The sequence below is a fragment of the Taeniopygia guttata genome, chromosome 34, assembly GCF_048771995.1.
Source record: "Taeniopygia guttata chromosome 34, bTaeGut7.mat, whole genome shotgun sequence".
Classification (NCBI taxonomy): Eukaryota; Metazoa; Chordata; class Aves; order Passeriformes; family Estrildidae; genus Taeniopygia; species Taeniopygia guttata.
Window position 1 is genome coordinate 807,346 of NC_133059.1, and position 24,435 is coordinate 831,780.

A 24,435-nucleotide genomic window follows, 5' to 3' on the forward strand; every position below is an offset into this window, starting at 1 on the left:
CATAAAGAAAAAGAGCTGAGCAGCACATCCTGAGTAGGAGATGTCCCTGGTGTCCCAGAGGGAATTGTGCAGGGCTGCGGGGACAGTGGTGCAGATGGAGCCCAGGTCGCTGAGGGCCAGGTTGAGCAGGAAGAAGAACATGGGCGTGTGCAGGTGGTGGCCGCAGGCTACGGCGCTGATGATGAGGCCGTTGCCCAGGAGGGCAGCCAGGGAGATCCCAGGAAGAGGCAGAAGTGCAGGAGCTGCAGCTGCCGCGTGTCTGCCAGTGCCAGCAGGAGGAAGTGGCTGATGGAGCTGCTGTTGGACATTTGCTGTGGCTGCACATGGGCACCTGTTCATGGAGAAAGGTCAGGGACAAGTCAGGAGAAGCTGCCATGAACCAGGCTTGGGCCATTCCCTGCAGACTGTCCTGGTGAGACTCACCCACCCTTGTTCCTGCTCTGGGAAAACCTTCACCCAGGTCCCTGCCTGAGCTCCAGTTGTGCAGGCTGAGTGTGCCAGGAGCAGCCACACCTGAGCGTGGGGGCTCTCGAGGAGCCATCCCTGCCCTGCTTCCCTGGGTTTGTGGCCCTGTGGCAGAGGGACAAGGCTGGATATTCAGGATTTGTCAGGGGAATCACTGCAGAAAGGCTTGGATACCATCTGCACTTAGACTTCAAAAGGAAATAGATGGCAGGAGTTGGTTTTAGGAATTGTTTTCCTACCCACAAACCATTCCTGGCCCACTGAGGTCAGAAATCCCCAGAATTTCTGCTGCATTCCGAGTTTGCCAATGAGAGATGTGAGAGGCAAAGAATTCCCTGTGGCTGAGGGCATGTGAGGGGCTGGATGGGCTTGTTCCCCCAGCACTGCTCTGTTCAGCCCCCTCTGCTTCCCTGAGCATCTCCCTGGGCCTGGACATCCCCTCCTGAGAGGTGCCTTGTCCCTGCCAGCAGAGCCCATCCCACCCTGTGTGCCCTCGGCCCGGCCCTACAGAAACCTGCCTGTGTGCAGGGCCCTGGCTGGGGCAGGCTCTGTGTGCAGCTGGGCAAGGGCAGCTCAGGAGAGCCCTGCTGGGCCCTGCAGAGGTGATGCTGCTGCTGTCCAGGGATGAGGAGGGGCTGAAGGCCCTTTGGGAGGCTCGCAGCAGAGAGACTGACCACCCAAAGTCACAGTTCTGGAGTCTCTGTAAATGTTCAAACATTCCTTTGATGATCCTGTGTGTCCCTTTCAACTCAGAATGTTCTGTGATTCTGGGATTACAATTCCTGTGCTGCTTCTCTCATCCCCCTGTTCTTTAAAATCAAAAAAGAAAAAAACCCTCCTTACAACAGTGTTAAAACAATAAAGGAAAAACCAGACCTTTATTTGAAGCTTCCAGGTGTCCCAGTGGGGATGAGGAACAATCAAACCCTGATTTCAGCAATTCATTAAGGTTGATTAATTAGGATATTTAACAGGAACGTCCTATAGGAGATTCAGTTGCTCCAGTTACACACCGCTGGCTCAACCCATTGGAGTAGGTCCAAGGATTTCTTTGCCCAGCTTTTTCTTATCACTGCTCACATTCAAAAACCAAAATGTTGTTCTTATAGGTCCTCTTCCTGATAATAAGACTATACAGAATTTCAGGAATGTATTTAGACAGTAGCTTATTGTTCTAAAATCTAAGAAAAAGGTTAGGAAATGTACTAGAGTTAATTAAGGATTATAATTATGTTAATTATATAACGGTAGTTTAATAGAGTTAGGTAAGGATTATAGTTTTATAACTATATCATAGTAATTTACAGATCTGTGAATATATGACAAATATATGAAAAGCAAAAATCATTTTGTCATCACCCCAATATTTCCACCCTGCTCCAAGCAGGAAATTGAAAACACTCTCAGGAAATCCCCTGACCTTTACAGCAATCCCAGGCTTACCTTCTTTGGGAAGTGCCCTCCGGAGCTGTGCCCAGGCTGGTCTGGAGCTGGGAGCAGCCCTGCCCCACCCAGCCCCTCTCAGCAGCAGCACCTGCCCTGATCAGGGCGGCTCCTTCCCCCCACAGCTCCTGGCCAGCGCTGGGAGCAGCTCCAGGGCCGGCTGAGAGCTGTCCCTGGCAGGCAGCAGAGTCCTGGCCCAGCACAGCGCCCTGGGCTGCAGGACCCTGCTCTGCAGGACAGCCCTGGGCACCCCTGGCTGCTCTGCACAGGAGATGAGCAGAGAATGCACTCACAGGGTCTGTGGGCATTGGGATGTTCCAGCTTTAGGAGATCGCTCCAGGAGCTGCAGCTGCATTGTCCTGCAGCCAGAGGTTCCTGTGCCAAGGGCTGGCAGTGATTCTGCCCCAGGCACTTCTCAGCCCCTTCCCAGCCCTGACTGATTGAAGCTCTCTGTGCCTCTGTGCTGTGCCCGGGCTGGCTGCAGGCAGTGCCCCAGCCCTGCTGGGCTGGGAGAAGAGCTGCTCAGCAAGAGAAATGTGCTTTTGAAGCTCTGCTTGGTTACCAGGATCACCCTCTGTGCCAGGAGCCCAGCCCAGCTCAGCAGCACAGACACAGCACAAGGACTTTAATGACCCTCTGGGGCTTTGTGCTCAGGCCCTGAACATCAGGCCCTGAGAGGGAGCTGCACAAACCTCTCCAGAACTCCAAGTCAGAATCCAACTCCAAAGTTTCTTGGACTTTTAATGGGTCCCACTGAGGGACACGACTGAGAAAGTGTCCCCAGGCCCCAGGCAGAGCAGAGAACTGGAGGCACTGATGACAGGTGAGGACAAAGAGAAGCCAAGTCTTGGTGCCCTGGGGCACAGCAGGGTCTGTGCCACCAAGGGCTGGGAGGAGACACCTTGTCCTGAGGCCCTGGGGCCTCCTGGCACAGCCCCAGCCAGGCTGGGCACTGTCACCCCCTGGTCCTGCCCTCAGCATCCCCCCCTAGCCCACATCCCAGTGGCCTCAAGGATCTGCTGGAAGGAGTCCCTGGGGAGCCTTGGTCAGGAATGGCCCTGGGGGCTCCTTCATGCTCCCAGAACTGCATTTCTTTTAAGGTATTTGGTGTTTCCCTTTTGATACAGACTCTGTGAGAGGTTTGTGCAATCATGGCCCCAATTATCTGCCTTAAGGAGTCCCTTGAGAGCTTTGTACTGACACTCACTGGGGCTCATTAATACTCTGAGATACTAAACTTTTTTCAGGTACTTTGGATTTTCCTTTCCACACTGAGAGGTTTTTGTGCCATTTTGAGTCTCCAATTCTCTCCTTCAAGGAGTCCATGAGGAGCCTGTGTTGGGGATGGACCTCAGTGGCACCCATTAATGCTTTGAGACAGTTTGGGGTTTTCTTCTGCCATTGACTCCTGGAAAGGTTTGTGCAATCTCCTCTCAGGCCCTGAGGTTCCAGGGCTCAGCTCCAAATGCACCACAGGGATCATTAGGTTCAGGCAACTCCTGACAAACCATGGCTCTGCCTTGTTTTCCCTCTGGTCTGGGGCAGTTCATCAGGAAGTTTCTGTAGTGGTTTTGGTTCACCATTTTGGGATTTCTTGGGCAATATATCAATAAGTGTGGTGGGTTCAGTGCTGTCTAATTACCAGTGCACACACTAGAATATACTTACTCATTTCCTGCTCTTGAAATAGGATTAGAAGAAAGGCAAAGTCGGCTCAAAACTTTTAAATGGTATAAAGAAAAGTTTCTTAAGAGTAACTAAAAGACAGAGTAATAAGGATCAGAACTAAACTTTCAGAACACTTCCTTTCTCCATACAATCTGACAATGTAAAGAGACAAAATCTAAAATTTTCTGTCAATTTTCCACCTCTAGAATAGTCTTTCTTCAGTTCACTTAGGGAAAGAACCTCCCCTTGTTAATGTTATGGAGACTTCTCCACAAGAAAACAATTATCTCATGGCTTTTCTTTTCCATGAATAGCAGCCACTAGGAAAAATCTGCAATTGTGAAATCTCTCCCATTTTTTCACAGATTTTCCCACAGCTGTGTTTAGGGGACATGTCAATTTAAGTGGTATTAGTTTAAAGATGTGCTGTTTAAGAGCAAAGGTTCTCTTCATCTCTTTCTGAAATCATCCTAATCTCTGGGAATAGAGATCATCTTCTTCTCTCCCTGAGGGCACAGGGTCTCATCACTCTGCTCTCTTTGTCTGTTCAAACACCTCATGGCATCAAGCTACTTCAATATTTCCTTACTTTAGCATGGAGGCCTTTGCTGAACAAGTCATCTCCCCATATTTTTCAATGCCTTATAGGGAAAAAGAGAGCCTGATGTATCAATAACATCCTTCTCCATAGCTTTAGCAGAGGATTTCAGCCCTGAGATCAAAGCATCTCCTCATCCCTCCCATTTGTGACTCAACTTCCTCTTCAGTGACCTCGGTGTCTTCATGTTGCTCCTCTGTGTGCCTGCCCTGTGTCCTTTTCTCTCACTGGAGGGAGGATGGAAGCACTGGAAGGGTCAATATCTGCCCAGGGCCTGCAGATGGTTCCATGAGCCCAGGCAGGCTTGGTGGCCAATTCTTATTTTTGCTGTGGTTCCTGGACATGAAGACCAGCTATTTTCCCCAGGAATGAAGGAATAGAGTGCCACTGTTTTAGGGGCAGATGAAAGGTGCCCACTAGAGGACAAGGCCAGCCAAAGCTGCCAGGTATTGTTCTGAGAGATACCTTTACAAATTGCAATTTTTTTAGGGAAAGTACCACCAGGTCCTCACAGTGTCACCATGGTCTCCATAGGAAGGGAACAAGCGAACCCCAATGTTCCAGGGGCTGTGGCTCACCCACCAGAGGCCAAGGGCAGCCAGATCAGATGGTGCTGGCAGATTTTGTCCTTGGACATAGGGAATTTCAGAGGTGGAATACCAGTTTCGGACCTGGTTGCCTGGAGGTGAAGGACAGTTCTTTTACACAGGAAGAAAAGCGTGGAACACCGGTGTTTCAGGGGCAGATGAAAGGCGGCTATCAGAGGCCAAGGGCAGCCAGACCTCTCTGTCCTGGTAGCTTTTGTCTGAAAGCAACCCTTGGATAAAGGAACTTTGGAGGTGGAACCAAAATTTTGGCCATTTCTGCATTGGTAAGAAGGACGGTTCTTTTCCATAGGAAGGAAAGCCCAGAGCCACAGTGTTTCAAAGGCAGAGGAGGAGAGAGGTGGCTCCTGAGAGGCTGAGCCAGTCAGACCCGTTTGTCTTGGTAGCTTTCATCACTGAGAAATCTTTGGATCTAGGGAATTCTGGAGGAGGATTCCCAACTTTGGCCATGGTCACCTGGTCAAGATGGATGGTTTTCCCCATAGGAAAGAAAAGCCCAGGTGAAGCCCAGGTGTTTTGGAAGAAGATAAGAGGTGGTCACCATAGGCCAAGAGAGTCAGACCTGTTTTTTCCTGGCACCTTTCATCTGGGGGAAATCCTTGGATATTCAGAATTTTGAAGGTGGAATCTCAGTTTTGGCCATGGGCACCTGGGCAGGAAGAAGAGTTCTTTTCATCAGCAAGGAAAGCACAGAGCCCCAGTGTTTCAAAGGCAGATAACAATTAACTCTTGAAAACCTAGGCCAGCCAGACTTGTCAGTCCTGGCAGCTTTTGTCTGGAAGAAATCCTTGGATATAGGGAATCCTGGAGGCGGATTCCCAACTTTGGCCTTGGGTGCGTGGGTGTGAAAGGTGCTTTTTTTCCCATAAGAAAGAAAAGCACAGGGTCCCAGTGTTTCACAGGCAGACGAGAGGTGGCCCCTGGGTGACCAAGCCAGCCAGATCTGTCTGTCCTGGCAGATGTCATCTGGGAACAATCTTTGCATAAAAGCAAAATAAGAGGAGGAATCCAAATTTTGGCCATGGGCTCCTGGAGGAGGACAGTTCTTTCCACAGGAAGGAGAGCACTGAGCCCCAGTGCTCCAGGGGCAGATGAGCAGCAGCCCTGGACATGCCAAGGCCAGCTGGACCTGTCAGGTGGTCCCCAGGAGGCCCAGCCAGCCAGACCTGTCCATGTTCCCTTGGTTCCGTAGGACCCCACAGTGTCACAAGGATCTCCTTGGTTCCATGAGGCCCTGGAGTGTCACAATGTTCCCCTTGCTTCTGCAGTGTCACAATGGCCCCGTGCTTCCATGAGGCCTTGCAATGTCACAATGGCTTTGTGGTTCCACAGAGCCCTGATGTGTCACAATGGCCCCTGGGCTCCGTGTGCCCTCGCTGTGTCACAGCGGCTCCTCTGTGACGCTGCGGCTGCACAAGGTCACCGTGGACCCTTGGTTCCTTGGGGTCTCTGAGTTTCACATTGGTCTCCTTGATTCCATGAGGCAGCACGGTGTCACAATGGCCCCTTGGTTCCATGAGGTTCTGTAGTGTCACCGTGGTGTCCTTGGACCTGCATTGTCACAACTGACCTATGGTAATCACATATCCTCTGAGCAGAGAGAGAGATCTCCCAGAATTTTCCTGGGAAGCTGTGAGAAAGCTCAGAGAAAAGAATGAGAAACAATTATTATCTTCACTTGCTGCACCTGTTGTTCTGCACATGTGGAATGTGTTATGGAGATTTGTTTACCAAAGGGCAATTTCTTAATTGGTCAATGGTGATGGTGTTTTATTTCAATTAACCAATCTGGTTTTTCTGTATCTGTAGCAGTCAGAGGCCCTGTAAGGCCTCACTGGGGATCAGTTACCTAAGATAAGAAATCTGAGTCATGATGACTGGACCAAAGAAGCCCCTCTTCCACATTTGGACCCTTGTTATCTCTCTGTAAGACCATGGCTCACATTCGCCCTGACCCTGGCAAGTGGACAATTTCCAACACTCCTGTACCCATTTCTGCCCAGTTTGGCAGAAGAGCTGTCACTGTCCCTTTGACAGGAGCTGCCAATAAAGACACGGCTGTGGAACCGCATACAGCCTTCTCTCTCTCTCATCCCTGTGTCTGTCGAGGCAGTTAGCGAGCAAAGAGCTGAAATCACTAAGAGCTGAATTCACCAAAGAGCTGAAATCACTCCAGAGCTGCTCGCTAAGTTTGCCCGCGGCTGGGAGTCTGCCTGAGGGACCTGGACAGGCTGAGCCCGTCAGCCCAGCGCTATCCGGGACACCAGCGGCAGCCGCTGGGACCCCAGGTTGCATTACACTAACGGAGTACTGGCATCCTGGCACCCCTGAGAGCAGCATTCCTCATGAATTGTCACTGCCTCGGGCAGCCATGGCCCCTTGAAGGTAACTCCTCCGTTGTAGAAGTTATCTGAAGAGGCATCTGATGAACCTCCATATCGCCATCTGGGATGAAATCTTCAGGAGTTGGACGGCAGACCACTCACCCAGCAGTTCCTTGACCCACATTCGGCTGAAGAAGTGTAGGTTTAAAACAGCCTTTTTGCGCACTTTTATCTTGGGTCCTTTTTTGTTGTTTTTTTTTTTCTTTTTTTCTTTTTACTGGTGGGGGGGGTGGGGGGGTGGGGGGAAGAGAACTATACTGAAATGGGATCAAAATCTAGTAAATTAAAAATATTCCAGAATGAGAGAGACTTATATTTATAAATCCTAGAAATCTTGTCTGCTAACAGCTTTTCTTTCTCTAAAGGCAATATTTCAAAAACTAACTCAAAAAAATTTATAGAATAGATTATTTCCCAGTTTCCAGACACTAACACACATACTATCAGTTTAGATTCTTTTGGGGACACAGTAGGGACAACAATATACGCTTTCCAAACTGATGAAAACTTTTCTGTAACAGAGTTTCTACCTCTATTTCTCTCAATTACTAAAGCAGACTAAAAGACAAATTCTCTGCAGCTTCCTTCTGCTGAGGAAATTCCACCCTTATCTTTCTCAACAGACACTGTCCCTTCAAACGCTAATTTGCCAGATAACATTCCTGTCTCAGTCCCTGGGACGGGGAACACAGACATTGTACCACCCCACCCACCCGCGGGGTCCGTGGAGCCCACCCATCCCTCGCTCCCCCTCGGACGCGGCGAGCGCGGATTCCGCTCCCCGGTCCCGCAACACGAGGCGCGCTGCGCGCCCCGTGCCCCGCTCAGTGTTGGGCTGTACCTGTGTCGGTTTCCATCGGGAACGCCCTGCCTCACCCCAAAACCTCCGCGCAGCCCCCGTGACTCCCCCAGCCCTGCAGCCGTGCCTCCCAGCCCCGCTGCGGCTCTCCCCAGCCCGCTCCCATCCCTGCCTGCCTGCCCGCCGCAGCCCCGCCGTGATGGCAGCAGCTCCCCCAGCCCCACCGCCTCCTCTGCCCCGCTCCTCCCTTGCCCTCATCCCCAAGCGCTGCACCCACCCACCCACCCTCAGCGCCCCCCGAGCGGCACCTCCGAGACCCCCACGGGGGCACCCCACTTCCCCACGCACCTCAGCCCTGCGCAGGCTGTGCCACAGTGGCGCTGCCATTGCCGCTCCACTGCTGCCTCCCTCTAGCCAAGCCCAGCCAGCTGCCCCCTCACACTCTGTCCAGCCCCCCACACCCCTGCAAACCCTCGCTCCAACACGCCCAACAAAGCGTAGTGCACCTCCTGCTCGCTCTCACTCCTCCTCTGAGCACAGTGAGTCTGATAGTGACACAGAGGACACTGATCCATGGGCTCTAATCAAAATGGAAGTGACTCGGGCAGGGGATTGGGAACTGGCTCAGAGAATTTCTGCCTTCCCAGCAATTTATATAAAGGGGAAAAGAGGTGGGGCCACCACTAAAACAACGTGGGAACCTAACACAAAATAAAGAACCGGTGCAACTATGAAATATAGACAAAGAATAGGGTAGAAGTTCACATATTCTCAGAAATTCCTGGAAGCTCTTTTCAGCACATATTTTGGTACCTCACAATCTTAAAAACATTGCCCACTGCCTTCTTTCCCCTGCAGAATATATGCTGTGGGAAAGGCATTGGAAAAAACAATTTTAAACTTTATCAGACATCTATGCACAAGATGGAAATAGGCCAGATTTTACAGTCCAACAGCTGGCTGGAGAAAGGGATTTACAGAAACCCTGTGACCAAGCTAACACCTTACTTAAGGCAGCACTACAAGACTTGGCTATTGCAGCAAAAACCTCCTTGCTCCTTACCCCAGATGACTCTATCCCTACCCAACACTTCTCTAGTATTAAACAAGGAGTAGGTGAAAGCTTTATCAAGTTTGTAGACAGAACTAAAAAAATGCTCTGGAAAAACAGATAGAGAGCACAAGAGGCAAGAAAAGAACTGTTGTGCCAGCTTGCCTTATCACATGCAAATGAACAATGTAAAACAATTCTAAGGCCCTACCCTTGGATACAGAACCTACCAGAGAGCAAATGGTGGAAAGCTGTACACGTCATTTGTCCTCTGAAAACACAGTGGCCCAAGCAGTAGCTAAGGGTATTGCAGAAGGAGTTTCTGGTGCAGTTGCAGCAGTAACTTCCAAAGACCAGGCCTGCTGCTATCACTGTGGGGAATTTGGACATTTTATAAAGGACTGTCCGGACAGGTCACCTACCCAAAACCCCCAAAACACCTACCAAAGACCCCAGAACCAGCAGCACTACCAGCAGTGTTTGGGAAACTTCCAATGGAGCGCGGCCAGGTCCTGTGCAAAGACAACAAATCAAAAGCCATCCAGACCCAACCATGCATCATCCCAGGAGATCCCAGGCCACATGGAGAGGATCCAACACATGGAGTGACACAGATGGGAACACGGCGCCAGTTGGTAACTGCTTTGTCTATTGACTTTAATAATAAGGATGTTTATCATGTTCCCACAGGAAAGCATGGGCCAAAAGGGGCTTTTTTTTGACATTTTAATTATAGGTGACACTCTCCATGGCCCAGAGGAAATCTTTGTTGTTCCAAAAGTACAAACAGTGCACCCAGGACAAGAAATCTCAGTCCAGCTGTGCTGCACGGACTCACAATTTTTCCTTTCATGAGGAATTCTGATCGCACAAGCCTTTCTACTCCCAAAGAATCACAGGGAACAGCTTCCTCTCAACCCTACAGAATGTGGGCACAAATTGTGGGACCAAGTAAGCCTAACATCGAGTGTGGTCTATCCTACAGAGGAGAGAAGATCCACCTCCCAGGGATGCTGGACACCGGTGCAGACGTGACCATCATCGCTCGCTCGGAATGGCCGGCACACTGGGAACTACAACTGGTGCAATTACACCGCTCAGGTGATCTCTGCATCCTCTCTCCACCCCAAAGTATTACCCAAGGGAACGTTTCTCATCTGTGGTAACCGACTATGGGCTGGGAACCCCTCGCGGCTCCAGGGAGGTCCCTGTAGCCTTGGAAAACTTTCTACCCTTACTCCAAATATCGCCTTGTTATATAATTGGAAAAAAGAAAGCAAATTAAAACACTACAAAAGATCCTACACAGAATTTGATGAAAATTCCAATCCAAAATTATATGATGGAACAAACCAAAAAAGATTGCAGTCTCCCTCTTCCTACCCTGGGTAGCTGCAGCCCTTGGTGAAATAAATCACTTAGGGTGCTGGCTCAGTAAGTAAGCCAATGCTACCTCTGTCACCCTAAGTGATCTTTTAAAGGAAGAAGAAACCACGAGACTTCCTACTGCTAGCCCACAGACATGGCTGCCAAGACTTTGAAGGGATGCGTTGCATCAATCTCCCTTCACGCTCAGAATCCATCCACGCAAACATCCAGAAACTGAAGGAACTTGTGAAGGACTTAAAAGAAGAAAACAACCCAGACTGGGTCAGTGGGGATTAATGGGATGGGTTGCATTTTTGGTTAAGGGAATTTTGTGGATTTTCATTGTAATTGTCATTGTGTTAGCTATGTTCTCATGCCTTGTCCACTGTTTTAAAAGAACTATAGGGCATGCCTTTTTACTAAATACAGAAAGTGGAGTTGTACCAGTCAGAGGCCCTGCAAGGCCTCCCTCAGAGTCCTCCATTCCCACAGATCCCAGCCCAGCCCCCGGCTCCCCCCACTCCCCCTGCTCTGGTTGTACCGGCCCCGTCTCCAGGTCACTGTCAGCCACGGGCCGGTTCCTGTCCTTGAGCAGGGTCTGGCTGTCCCAATATCCCAGCTCTGGTTGTCCCAATATCCCAGCTCAGCTCCCACTCCCATCCCCGGTGTCTGTGGCTCCATACGGCCCCGCTCGCTGCCGCAGCGCTCACGGGGGGTCCCGTCCACGTCCCCCAAACAAGGACTGGGGGACCCCCGGGCCGGGCTCTGACAGCGCCACTTCCAGGAACTGCAGGGAGTGGAGAATTGGGGGGACACAAAGATTTGGGGGAGCTGAGGGGGCTGAGAGTTTGGGGATCCAGGGGGGTCCACAGGCCAAGAAAATCGGGGACATGAAGAGATGGCAGAGCTGGGAAGGAGGTTCAGGGGCTGAGAGCCAAGGAAAGGGGGTGCAGGGACTGGGAGAGCTGGGATGGGGTGTCCAGGGAATCCTGTGCCCAGGAAAGGGGGTGCCAGGGCTCCTGAACATGAGGAAAGGAGGGGCTGGGGGCTGGGAAAGGCAGGAATGGGGGCCCAGGGGTCCCAGGTCAGGGAAAAGGGTGGGACTGGGGGCTGGGAGAGGCGGGGGCTGGGAACATGTTGAGTTGGTGCCGGATAAGGGGGTGCAGGGGGGTCTCAGTGCCGGGCAAAGGGGTAAAAGGGTGTCTTGGTTCTCAGGAATGGGGGTGCAGGGGGGTCTCAGGGGTCCTTGAGCCCAGGAAAGGGGAGTCCAGGGTTTCCCAAAAAGGGGTACCAGGGTGGGGACACCCGGGGTATTTGGGAAGGGGGAGTTCAGAGGGTGTCTGGTTTTGCACAAAGGTGGGGCTGGGGGCTGGGAAAGGCAGGAATGGGGGTCCAAGGTGTTCCAGGGCGTTCCAGGATCAGGCACACGGGAAATCTAGAGGCTGGGAGCAGGGAAAAGGGGAGCAGAGGGCCCTGATGTCCGGAAATGGGGGATTCAGGGGGGTCCCTGTGCAGGATAAGGGGAGCAGGGGGGTCCCGGTGCCGGCAATGGCGATTCAGGGTCCCGGTGCCGGGGTCCCACTTCCCCCTCGCCCGCCAGGAGCGCCCCCAGCCCCAGCGCTGGAGCCACCGCGCTGCTCCTCCTCACTCCCAGTATGATCCCAGTATGATCCCAGTAGGATCAGTCACCCAGGAGCTGCTCCCAGTATGATCCCAGTACAGCCCAGTCACTCCTGGCATCCCCCCACCCCTCTCTGCGTTCCGACCTGTCCCGGCTCCATCCCCGCCCCTCCCGCGGCTGCGGGGAGGAGGAGGAGGAGGGAGGAAGAGGCGGAGCGGCAGCGGGAGCAGCAGGAGGAGCGGGGAGGATGAACCGCGGGGCTCCGGCTCTGTCTGAACTCGCAGCACCCCGGGAGCGTCACCCCCATCCCGCAGGTGCCCGGGGAGGGGGAGCTGGCCCCAAATATCCCGGGGCTCCCTGGGTTTGGGGTTTTTGGGGGGATGTTTGGAGCTGGCGGGGCTCCAAGGCCGAGCCGCAGCTGCCCTCGGGGGGACATCGGGGGTCCCCGGGAGGTGTTTTTGGGGGGTCCCGGTGCGGGTGGCGGCAGAGCCCCGGCGGGGCCGGGGGGATGCGGGTCCCCCCGCGGTGCGGGTTGGGCTTCCCGGCCGGGCCCTCCGAGCTCTGCCGGGGCCGCGTGGGGACCCCGGATTTGGGGAGCCCCGGGAGAGCCGCGGCTTCCCTGGGCGGGAGCGCAGAGAGAGGAGAGCCCCAGGAGCCCCAGCGGGGACCCCGAGAGGGGGGACCCCTGGCAGTGCCGGCACCCGGCAATGGGGGGTGCTGGGGCTGGAGGGGCGGCATGGCCGGGAAAGGGGTTCGGGGGTACCGGGGCCGCCAGGGGCTGCTCCCAGCAGGTGCCCAGTTCCTACCCCTGTGTGCTTCCAGTTTCCTGGGCACTCCCAGGATGAGCCCAGTCAGTCCCAGTATCACCCTGCTCACTTCCCCTCACTCCCTGCAGGATCCCTGTTTCTCCCAGTATGAGCCCAGTCATTCTCAGTCATTCCCCATTATGACGCTATTTGCCCCCAGCAAGTCCCAGTTGCTCCCACTTTTCTCCGGTGTGTTCCCACTTCTCCCAGTTGCTCCTAGCATAGTCCCAGTCACTCCCAGTATGATCCCAATATGAGTCCAGTATGATCCCAGTCTCCCCCAGCAGGGCCCCAGTCACTCACACTCGCCCCCAGCATGGTCCCAGTTGCCCCCAGCACATTCCCAGTGGCTCCCAGTGTGGTCCCAGTCACCACCTGCATGTTCTTAGGTACTCCCAGTACATCCCAGTTGCCTGGAACATTCTCAGAGTCTTTGCCAGGCACTCCCAGTTACCTCAGCATGGTTCAGCTGCCCCCAGTTTTATCCCAGTCACTGCCAGTACATCCCAGTTGTCACCTGCATGACTCCTGTCATTCCCAGTTGCTCCCAGTTGCTCTCAGTGTGTGTGCATTTGGCTCCCAGCATGGGCCTGCAGCTCCCAGTAACCCCCAGTCAGGGTCCCTTGGCACCCACTGTAATCCCAGTATGATCCCAGTCACTCCCAGTATGATGCCAGTGCCCCCAGTGTGATCCCAGTTGCTCCCTGTCAATGCCAACATGACCCCAGTAACCACCAGTATGATCCCTATGACTCCCAGTCTCTCCCAGTATATCCCAGTCCCTCCCACTTCCTCCCAGTTACTTTCAGCATGATTCCAGTTGTTCACAGCCACTCCCAGTCAATCCCAGTATGATTCCTGTCACCCTCACCTGGCTCCTCCCAGTCTCACCCAGCATGGATCCGGCTGCTCCCACTGTGATCCCAGTATGATCCCAGTTGCTGCCAGAATAGTTGCAGTTGTTCCCAGTTCCTCCCAGTATGATCCCAGGTGTCCCTAGAATAGTCCCAGTCCCACTCAGCATGGTCCCACTCACTCTCAGCTGTCCCCAGCATGGTCCCAGCTGTTCCCAGTGTGGTTCCAGTCCCCCCAGTATGGTCACAGACACTCCCAGTATATTCCAGTTGGCCCAGTAAGGTTCTGGTGACCTCAGAATGATCCCAGTCTTTCCCAGTTACTCCCAGTTGCCTCCAGCATGATCCCAGTTTCTGGCAGTTGCCCAAAGTGTGGTCCCAGTCGCTCCCAGTATGAACCCAGTTTCCCCATTTGTGGTCTCAGTCCCCTCAGCACGGTTCCAGTACCTTCCAGTTGGTCCCAGTTGCTTTCAATGTGTCCAGATTTTCCTCCCAACATGGGCCCAGTAGCTCCCAGTGACCCCCAGCCAGGATCCATTCACACCTGCTGGAATCCCAGTGGCTCCCAGGATGATCCCAGCTGCACCCAGTCCCCCCCAGTATGGTTCCAGTCACTCCCAGTATGATTCCAGCCCTGCCCAGAATGACTCCCTGTCACTCCCAGGGTGGGCCCAGTTGCTCCCAGTCACTTCCAGCATGGTTCCAGTCACAGCCAGCACACTTCCAGTCATTCCCAGTATGATGCCAGCCAGTTCCAGTAGGATCCCAGTATGAATCCAGCATGGGCATAGCTGCTCCCATTATCATCCACTGTGGTTCCAGTTGTTCCCATTTACCCCCACTGTGGTTTCAGTCTCTCCCAGTGTATCCCAGTTGCTCCCACCATGTTCCCAGTCACTCCAGTTGTCCTCAATTGCTTCCAGCCTGATCCCAGTTGCTCCAAGTAAGATCCGGTAGGATCCCAGTTGCCCCCAGCATGCTTTCAGTTGCTTCCTGTTCTCCCCAGTGTGATCCCAGTTGCCCCCAGTTGTCCCTTGTATCAACCCCATCACTCCCCATATGATCCCAGTTGCTCCCAGTATGGTCCCAGTCATGCCCAGTTGTCCCCGGTGTAGACCCACTCACTTCCACTCGCTCTCAGTTCTCCCCAGCATGGTCCCCGTTGTTCCCAGTGTGTTCCCAGTCACCCCAGTAAGGTTACAGACATCCCCAGTAAATCCCAGTTGCCTTCAGCATCTCTGTGGTCATTCCCAGACACTCCCAGTGATCCCAGTAAGGTGCTTGTTATCCCAGTATGATCTCAGTCATGCCCAGTATGTCCCAGTTGTCTCCAGCCTGCATCCAGTCATTCCCAATTCCTCCAGTTTGCTTGCAGCATGATCCCAGTTTTTCTCAGTTGCTCCCAGTAGCCCAAAGTGGGATCCCAGTGGCTTCCTTTCAACACCAGTATGAGCCCAGTAACCTCCAGTATGATCCTTGTCACATGCCAGCACTCCCAGTATGGTCCCGGTATAATCCCAGTAACTTCCAATCACTCGCAGTATGGTCCCAGTTGCCTCCAGCTACATCAGCCCAGTCAATCCCAGTATGATGCCATTTGCTCCCAGAGTGCTCCAAGTTGCTCCCAGTCACCCCCAGTACAGGGATGCTGTGCATGGTGTGTTCCCAGTCACTCTCAGACACTCCCAGTATTAGTCCAGTTCCTCCCAGTATGATCCAGAGATGACGCCAGTGTGCTCCCAGTCAGTGCCAATACGAACCAGTTGTGCTCCACACGGTTCCAGTTGCCCCTTTCACCCTCACTGTCCCTCCCAGTCTCTCACAGTGTCCCCCAGTTCCTTCCAGCATATTCCCACTCACTCCCAGTTCCTTCCAGCGCGATCCCATTTGCTCACAACTGCTCCCAGTCAGCCTCAGTGTCGTGGCACTCACTGCCAGTATGATCCCAGTCACCTCCAGCATGATCCCAGTATAAGCCCAGTCGTTTCCAGTCATCCCCAGCAGGCACCCAGTGACTCCCAGTTCCTCCCAGTTGCTCCTAGCACGATCCCAGTTGCTAACAGCTGCTCCCAGTCACCCTCATCATGCTCCCAGTCACTCCCAGTATATCCCATTTGCCCCCAGCATGGTCTCAGTTGCCCCCTGTAGGCTCCTACTCTGTGTCAGTATGATCCCAGTACGATCCCAGTCTCCCTCGGGGTGACTGCAGTCTGCCCTGGCATGGGCCCAGCTGCTCCCAGTATGATTCCAGTACAATCCCAGTACAAACCAGTCCTTCCCAGTGCTGCCACTCCTGGCATCCCCGAGCCCTCTCTGTGTTCCCCCCTCCTGATCTCCTGAGAGGAGCCCCAAGGGCCGGCAGTGCCCAGGCAGGGTCCCCAGGCAGCCCCAGTTTGGATGTGCAGCCCCCAGTTTCCCCAGTTTGCCTCTCCTTTGGCCCGGGCCGGGTTCCCCCCTGGAACAGCGGCTGGGAGCAGCCGAGAGCCCCGCGCTGCCCATCCCGACCTGTCCCGGCTCCATCCCCGCTCCTGCCGCGGGCTGCCGGGCTGCGGGAATGGGAACCGAGGGTGTCGCTGCTCCTGGGGGAGGAGGAGGAGGGAGGGAAGGGCAGGGATGAAGGAGGAGCGGGAGGTGGGGATGGGGAGGAGGAGGAGGAGGGGGGATGGAAGAGGAGGGATGGAAGATGAGAAGGAGGTGGGGATAGCGAGGGGCAGGAGGAGGACGAGGAAGAGGAGGGGGGATGGAAGGGAAGGGATAAAGGAGGACAGGCAGGAGGGGACGGGACACAGGACGAGGAGGAGGAGCGATGGAAGATGAGGGATGAGGGAGGAGAAGGCGGTGGGGTTAGAGAGCAGGAGGAGGGGGAAGGAAGGGCAGGGAGAGAAGGGCAGGGATGGAGGAGGAGCGGGAGGTGGGCTTAGGGAGGAGGAGGAGGAGGAGGGGGGATGGAAGAGGAGGGGCGGCAGGAAGAGGAAGAGGAGGTTGAAAGGCGGATGGAGCAGAGCAGAGAGAAGCGCGCGGTCAGCCCTGCCTGAATTCGCAGCCCCCACCTGTGGGATCATCGCCCCCCATCCCGCAGGTGAGCGGGGAGGGGGAGCTCGGGCCAGATCTCCTGGGGGGTGCCTGGGTTGGGGTTTTTGGGGAGATGTTTGGAGAAGGAAGAACTGCGAAGCTGAGCGGAAAAGGCCCCTTGGGGGGACTCCTTGGAGCCCCGGCAGCCCAGAGCAGGGAAGAAGGGGAGAAGGGAGCCCGGGAGCCCAAACAGCCCCGGCACCCCTGGATGGGGAGAGCCAAGAGGGGGGAGCTTTTGGGATTGCTGGGACTCCTGTCAGCCTGGGGAGGGCGGGCAGCGAGGAGAAGGGGGACCCCCAATGCAAGCGTGACCCCAGCAGCTGGGACAGGGGGGAGCCCCGAACAGCAAAGGGCAGGCAGCAGGGACGGGGAACTCCTGGGAGGCTTTTTCAGGGCTGGATCTTGGTGTTCGGGAGGTTTTTATGGAGCCCAGGCGGCCAGGGACTTGTAGAGATGGACTGGGACAGAGGGAGCTTCAAACTCTGTGTGCTCATCCCTTGTTTTCCCCAAACCAGGATTTCCCATTCCCAGCCCCTGGGAGGCTGCGAGGAAGAGGAAGAGCCTCTCCTTGTCCTTCCTCCCCCAGGGCAGGAGCTGAGGATGGAGAGCAGGGAGGACAAATCCCCGCGGCAGAACCTGGTGGGAGAGGCCGTTTTGAGCGGCTCCACAGCACAGGAACCCGACGGGGAGGAAAAGCCCCGGAGATCCCGCACGAGGAGGGGCTGCAAACGCAGATCACGGGGATCTGAGGGGGAAAGACCCACCCTGGGCCGGGGAGGCGGCCGGAGATGGAGCCAGAGCTCGGAGCTGGGGGTCCCTGAGCAGCTCCATGATGGGGAGAAGCCCCACAGGTGCTTGGAGTGTGGGAAAAGGTTCAGGTGGAGATCCGAGCTGATCAGGCACCAGAGGACCCACACTGGGGAGAGGCCCTACGAGTGTTCCAAGTGTGGGAAGAGGTTTCAGACCAGCTCCTGTCTCCTCCAGCACTATTGGGTTCACACAGAGGAGAGGCGCTTCTGCTGCCCTGACTGTGGGAAGGGATTCAGAGACAACTCAGAACTCATCCAGCACCGGCGCATCCACACTGGGGAGAGGCCCTACGAGTGTGGGGAGTGTGGGAAGAGCTTCAGCCGGAGCTCACACCTGATCCAGCACCAGAGGACCCACACTGGGGAGAGGCCCTACGAGTGTTCTGAGTGTGGGAAGAGGTTTCAGACCAGCTCCTGTCTCCTCCGGCACTATCGGAGTCACACGGAGGAGAGGCCCTTCCACTGCCCCGACTGCGGAAAGGGATTCATGGAAAATTCAAAATTCATCAGACATTGGCGCATCCACACCGGGGAGAGGCCCTACGAGTGTCCCCGGTGTGGGAAGAGATTCTCAAGGAACTCTCACTTGACCCGACACCAACGGAGGCACCGGTAAGGGAAGCCCTGCGAGTGCCCCGAGTGCGAGAAGAGCTAAACTCCATCCCCCACTGGAGGACCCACATTGGGCACAGCCCTGGTGCCCCACATTCCCTGTGATCCATGTTGGGAACACACCTGGCTGCTTCTCCTTTTGTGTTGACCTTCATTTTTTTCTCTTCTCAATCTCTCTGCTCTCCAAAAGCCAAGAGGGATCGATCTTTCACCTCAAAACCACTCACATCCCACTGAAAACAGCTGAATTTTAACCACAGAGGCTCAATCCCTCTTCAAATTGTTTGTTCCTACCTCAAAAAAAAAAACAATCCCACACCAAACTCACTCGATTTCACAGCTGCCAGGTTGAGATGGGTTTGGGAGGAGACTGGGAGAAGTGGGATCCCAGTTTGGAGCAGTGGGATAGGGATTGTGTGGGGCTGGGTGGCTGGGATGTATTTGATAGCAAATACAACTTTCAGACTTAGTGATTTCTTTGCTGTTCATTCCCAGTCCGTGGCAGTTCTGTTTTTCAGGGCACCACCTTCTCAGCTGATTGTGTTTGTGTCCTCCTTTCCCTCCCACCTCTCTTTGCCTGCTCTGTTTCTCTCTCCGTGTCTCCCTTGAGCCAGGGACCTCCAAAGACCCTCCCCCAATTTAATTTCCTCAGGGACCACCAAAGAGCCTCCCCTGATTTAATTGAATCCTCCTCTAATTTAATTGCCCCCTCTGCCCCCAATGACCCACCCCTGGTTTTTAAATTATTTTATTTCCCAATCATTATTTTAATTCTTAGTTCAGGAGCTGAAGTTATGGAGGCCAGCAGTGAAATGTCTCTGTAGGATTTTGCTCCACTTGGCTTTCAGCCCCTTCTCAAGAGCTTTGCCTTTGAGGGCAAAGGGAATGTCTTTTCCTGGCTGGGAGCTGAAATTCCAGACCTCTGGAATGTGTGCAGGGCCATATAGACTGGGATCAACCAGAGATTGGGATCAAATATGCACTGAGATCCTGTGGTCTAGGATCAACTAAGGACTGGGATAAATTAGGGACTGGGGCCCTACAGACTGGAATGAACTGAACTGGGATCAAATACGGACAAGGATCAAACATGGACTGGGATCCTATGGACTGGTATCAACAAGGGACTCGGATAAAATAGGGACTGGGATCCTACAGACTGGGATCAAATTGGGACTGAGATCATATGGACTTGGATCAGCTGGAGACTTGGATCAACTACGGACTGTGTTCAAATAGAGACTGGGATCAGATGTGGATTGGGATCCTATGGACTGGGATCAAATATAGACTGGGATAAAATTGGGACTGGGGTCAGATATGGACTGGGATCATATGGCCTGGGATCAAATATAGACTGGGATAAAATTGGGACTGGGGTCAGATATGGACTGGGATCATATGGCCTGGGATCAAATATAGACTGGGATAAAATTGGGACTGGGGTCAGATATGGACTGGGATCATATGGACTGGGATCATATGTCTTGGGGAAGCTCAAATAGGAAAGCCTTATAAATATGACTGCCTGGCAAAAGGTTTAGAAAATACAGAGACTGAGATGGTAACAAGTTGTGACATACCAAACCGTAGTTACTGTACAAGTAGAACACAATCGTACAGCCAGGACGAAGACAATTCCCCCTTCTGGTTGAACAATGCCCTTACCTACAGGTAGGTCCAAGGGTCAAATGGACTGTTGGATCTCACCCCAATGTATGGTTCATCCCACACCTGTAACCCTCCCCTGAAGCATCAGGAGTCTGTGACCCCATTGGCCTGAGTCTTGTTCCAGCCCACCTTGAAGCCCCTGACAAGGAGTCCCTGAGGAGCCAGACGCTCTCTTGGAACTTCCCTTCTGTTGGAACTGCCCCTCTCCTGGAACATCCTCTTGGGATCCTCTCTTATCTCCCTCTACCCCTTGCCTCTCCCTTCCCCCACGCCCTCGGGCCTGCCACGGGTCAGGTCTGGTGACTCCAAGCAGGGCCTTTCACCCTCTCTAATAAACCAGATATTCTAAGAGCAGCCTCCAGAGATCTCTCGTCTCCATCCACCCAAACCGTCCTGAAGTCCAGCGTCCTCAGAATATGGACTGGGATCAGCTAGGGACTAGGATCAAATACGGACTGGGATCAAATAGGGACTGGGATCAAATAGGGACTGGGATCAAATAGGGCCTGGGATCAAATATGGACTGGGATCAAATATAGTCTGGGATAAAATAGGGACTGGGATCAAATATGGACTGGGATCAAATAGGGACGGGGATCAACTAGAGATTGGGATCAAATATGGAACTGGGATCCTATGGACTGGGACAAACTGGACTGGGATTATATGGAATTGAGATCCTATGGAACAGCATAAACTTTCTAACATGACACATATAATATTCATTGTAACACTTGCGAAAAGCCAATTGTAAGTATGTATTTGTCACAATCCCTCCTCTTATTCTTTATAAATCATTTGGCTTGAGCAATATTTCTTATCCTCTTGCATTCTTTGGACTCTGTTGGTAATGAAATAAAACATGGGATTAAACAAAGAAGAAATATCACTTGTAACACATAAAAGGAAGAATCCTAATTTCTTCCACCATCCCATTCTCAATACATTACCCCACCTGTTAGTTTTTAACATTATTTACCCTTTGGTTTTTTTTGGACTGATACCAGGGTCATAATTTTTTTCTGATATCCTTTGTTTTTTCCAGGATGACGCCCTCATTGCCATCTATTTTCAACAATCTGTACACCCCATTCTTTAGCCAATAAATAGCGTAAAGCCAACCTATTTTAATACACTGCAGTTATAGTTTGGCTTTGCTGACTCAATATTAATTCCAGTGCCTGAGCAGCTTTGTTTGTTATCTCCTCTATAACTGCTTGGAGTCCTATAATGCAATGCAGTATATAATTTGGGGTTAATACAGAGCTAGATTGCTGTGCTTGTTTTACCTTTTTTTTTTTTTTTTTTTTTTTTTACTAATAGTCTCTTTACCGAATCTTTGACTATATTTCTAAGATCAAATGTAAAACAAATCCATCTCTCTCCTTTTGGACATTCCATGCCCCAAGTATTACTACTTTTCCCTAAGTTCCTTGTAATCCAATATTTTCCCCATTTTGCCTGCAGGTACTCAGTTTGGGTGGGTCTGTGGCTGTTGACATGGGTGTGTGTAACAAAAAGGAACTTTGGTTCCTTTCCGTGTAATACTTTCTGTAGCATTTGGGACACGATCTTGCTGGTATCTCAGAAGGGAAAAGACAACAAATGAGAGACAGAAACAGGAATGGCAGAGGTCTGGCATGGCTTATACCCCCACCTCCCCTGCCTGTGGGGTTGCTTCCTACAGCAGGTACGTGTGATCTTCTCGGTGGTGAGTACAGTGCTCAATCCAGGCTTGCCCTCTGTTTCCCTTGTCACTCCTTTTTACTCATTTTTTTAGGCAAGTCCTTTTCGACACTCCTTAACTGTGGTTTCCCACCGTTCCTCAGGTATCTCTCACTCAACAGGCACTAATAATTCCCATCCACAAAACAAAGTTATTACTTCAGTTTTTGAGTTCTTTCTGTATAGGGAATTAATTCAGTACTCAATACTTCTTGCAACGAGAACATAGATTTTGTGAACTACAATGCCAATTATTCTCATAATTTAAACATTCACTTGTAACCCAGCTGCCATGTCCAATATGAGGATGAATCAAATAAAGTATACAGTATAGTACTGATGGCAATTTCCCTTCTTCCCTGTACAAGGCACAGGCTGAGGCCAGGCTATAAGAACTCTTTGACTAAAACACTCCTGATCCTCCTGTTTGAAGTGGCAGTGTTCCTGTGCCAAGGAGGTGTCGGAGGCGTCTCAGGGTTTATTCAGGCAGGGCTTAGAACCAGTGATGCAAGCTTTGCCTTATTTCTCAGTGAGGTGTTATTCTTTGTACCTGCCTTGGATCATTTGGGTCTTCCCAAACCATTACCACCCAGTCCTGGTTGGAAGTCAGTTTGGTATCACCCGGTTTCAATGTGATAGTCCATTCCTCAAGTTTCTGCACAAGTCCTTTGGTTTTGCTGGCATGAATTCACCCTCTTTCCGTGGTTTGGATTGCTGCTTCAGTGGTACCTGGAAAGGATTTCTTAATAACACAGTGTTAAAAGAAAAACAATATTGCATTAACTTTTACCATTAGTTTTCTTTAAAACTTTCTGAGTTTAACTAAACTCTTTTTCTACAGCCACATCTTCTTCTTGTATCCAGCTGTGTTAATAGCTGCAGAGACCAATTCTTCTTCCTGTGAGCTATAATTAGTTAAATAAAAAGACCAGGCCAATTTTAACAGGAGATGTATCACATCTCTTGCCTTATACTTTTTGGGTAACATTTAACTGTTTTAGTCTTACAGACTTTAAGTCTTCAGAACAAAAGCCTTCTCTTCTTAACAACAGCAATCAGAAAGAAAAAAGAAATCTTGCTTAAGACAATAAACCACTTTGTTAGAGTCACTATCTCTGCCTTGATCTTATCTCTACTGGTGGTCCTGTTCACAGCCTTGGGTTTAACTCTGTCCTTCCCCACTTCCCCCCCTCCTTGTTGTCACTCTGCCTAGCAGGAATGGGGGAGAACTTACAGATAGCTGTGGCTGAGGGGACCTTGGGGGTGTATTTCGCTCTCCCCTTCGCTCTCCCCTTCACTCTCTTTCTCTCTCTTTCCCTTTCTCTCTTTTTCTCTTTTTTTTTTCTCTCTTCACATTTCAGCAGCCACATTCCAATATCAGTCCACTTTCTAACATTAGTCCTACCTCCTGGAGAGGTGAGTCTGCCAATCACCTCTCCCCCCTTTTTCAACTTCCTTACAAAGTAAATTACTTTTGTTATGTGTGTTCTGCAGGCCTGTAATTCACGGCACCCTCCACCAAGGCTACCAGCCACTCACAGCTGACAGTGCAAAAATAAAGACTTGGTTTGCTATCACAATTTTCCATTCACAAGCTTGAAAAGGTGGCAGGAACAAAGTAAACAACAACTTATTTCCAAAGTGACCCTGCCTGCACCAAAACAAATTTAAGGCAATGCTAGTTAGTGCAATGCAATTTGCAACGAAGCCCAGGTTTGATTTGGGAAGGCCATCTGAGGACACAGAGCATGAGTTTTACAAATCTGTATTTTGAAGAGGGAATGGACAAAATATGAATAGAGTTGAGGACAGGGGGAGGACAGCAAGTGAGGAATTTTTCTCTGCAATACTCTCTTTTTGACTGCCAGGAAACACTCTCTAAATAGGTCCCTACGGCACAAACAATAACTGGGTGGGAAGAGGCGCTCCTGAGTTCAAGCCTTAAAGTCATAATAGGAAACTGCCCCTGAGCACTGCAGTGCTGGAGCACCCTGCCTGCAAACTCACCAGAGGCAAGAAGCCACTGCTGCCACGCTGCAGGGCTGCCTGCAGCACAGAGGGAATCGTGGCCAAGCCCTCCCTGCAGGCCTGGGTAATCCACACAGGGAGCCCAAAACTTCCTCACAGCTCTCTAACTCATTCAAGAAATAAACCTACAGCAAGCAGAGATCCCCCCACCATCTTTTTAATGTGTATGTGTCACACACCCACAGTGATGCTGAAAGTAAAAAGATTAACAGCTTACATTAGAAGATACTGAAACCTTTTCTTCACTTCGCTTTGTAGGTTCCCTTTTCTATATGCAGCCGCCTCCAAGTCTGGGGAAAAAATGAGCCCTATTTTTCAGAAGTCTCATGCATGAACAACTCTAGCTGCTGTTCCAGGTACACTGCAAGTAGTTAGCACTTCCAGAAAAAATAACAAACAAACATACAAAAAAAAAACCTAAGAAAGCAAAACACATTTGGGTACATGAAAAAGGACTGGCTGGAAGAAAAAATGTTTCTCATTGACCTACCAAGTAGCTGGTGTTACCTTTAGTTTAACTTTACACACTGAGAACCACTTGAGTGAACAGCCTGCATCAACTCAAAATAAATTAATGGCAGGTTTTTCTATGTCACAGCTGTAAACTAGTTTCTCAGTCCTAGAGTACAGTAAGTTATGTATTTCAAGATAAAAATCACAATGCAAATCGGAAGAAATTTCATACTGCATGAGGTGTGCACACAATTGATTTACCTCCAAAAGTCAGTTTATGACTTTTCTCTACCAGGATTGCAGTAGCTGCTATAGCTTGAACACACACTGGCCAGCCTTGATTTACTGGATCCCACATCTTTGATAAATAAGCCACGGGTCTCTTTACTCCTCCCCACTCCTG

General features: G+C 51.8%; 1 protein-coding gene across 1 annotated transcript in view; it reads left to right on the forward strand.

The window, feature by feature from the left end:
- Positions 1–24,435, forward strand: part of LOC121468955 (uncharacterized) — a 2,238,800-nt gene that overhangs the window by 333,555 nt on the left and 1,880,810 nt on the right. The window contains 2 exon segments of the mRNA XM_072920965.1: positions 17,586–17,942; positions 18,111–18,155. Coding sequence (XP_072777066.1) covers positions 17,586–17,942; positions 18,111–18,155 — 402 coding nt within the window.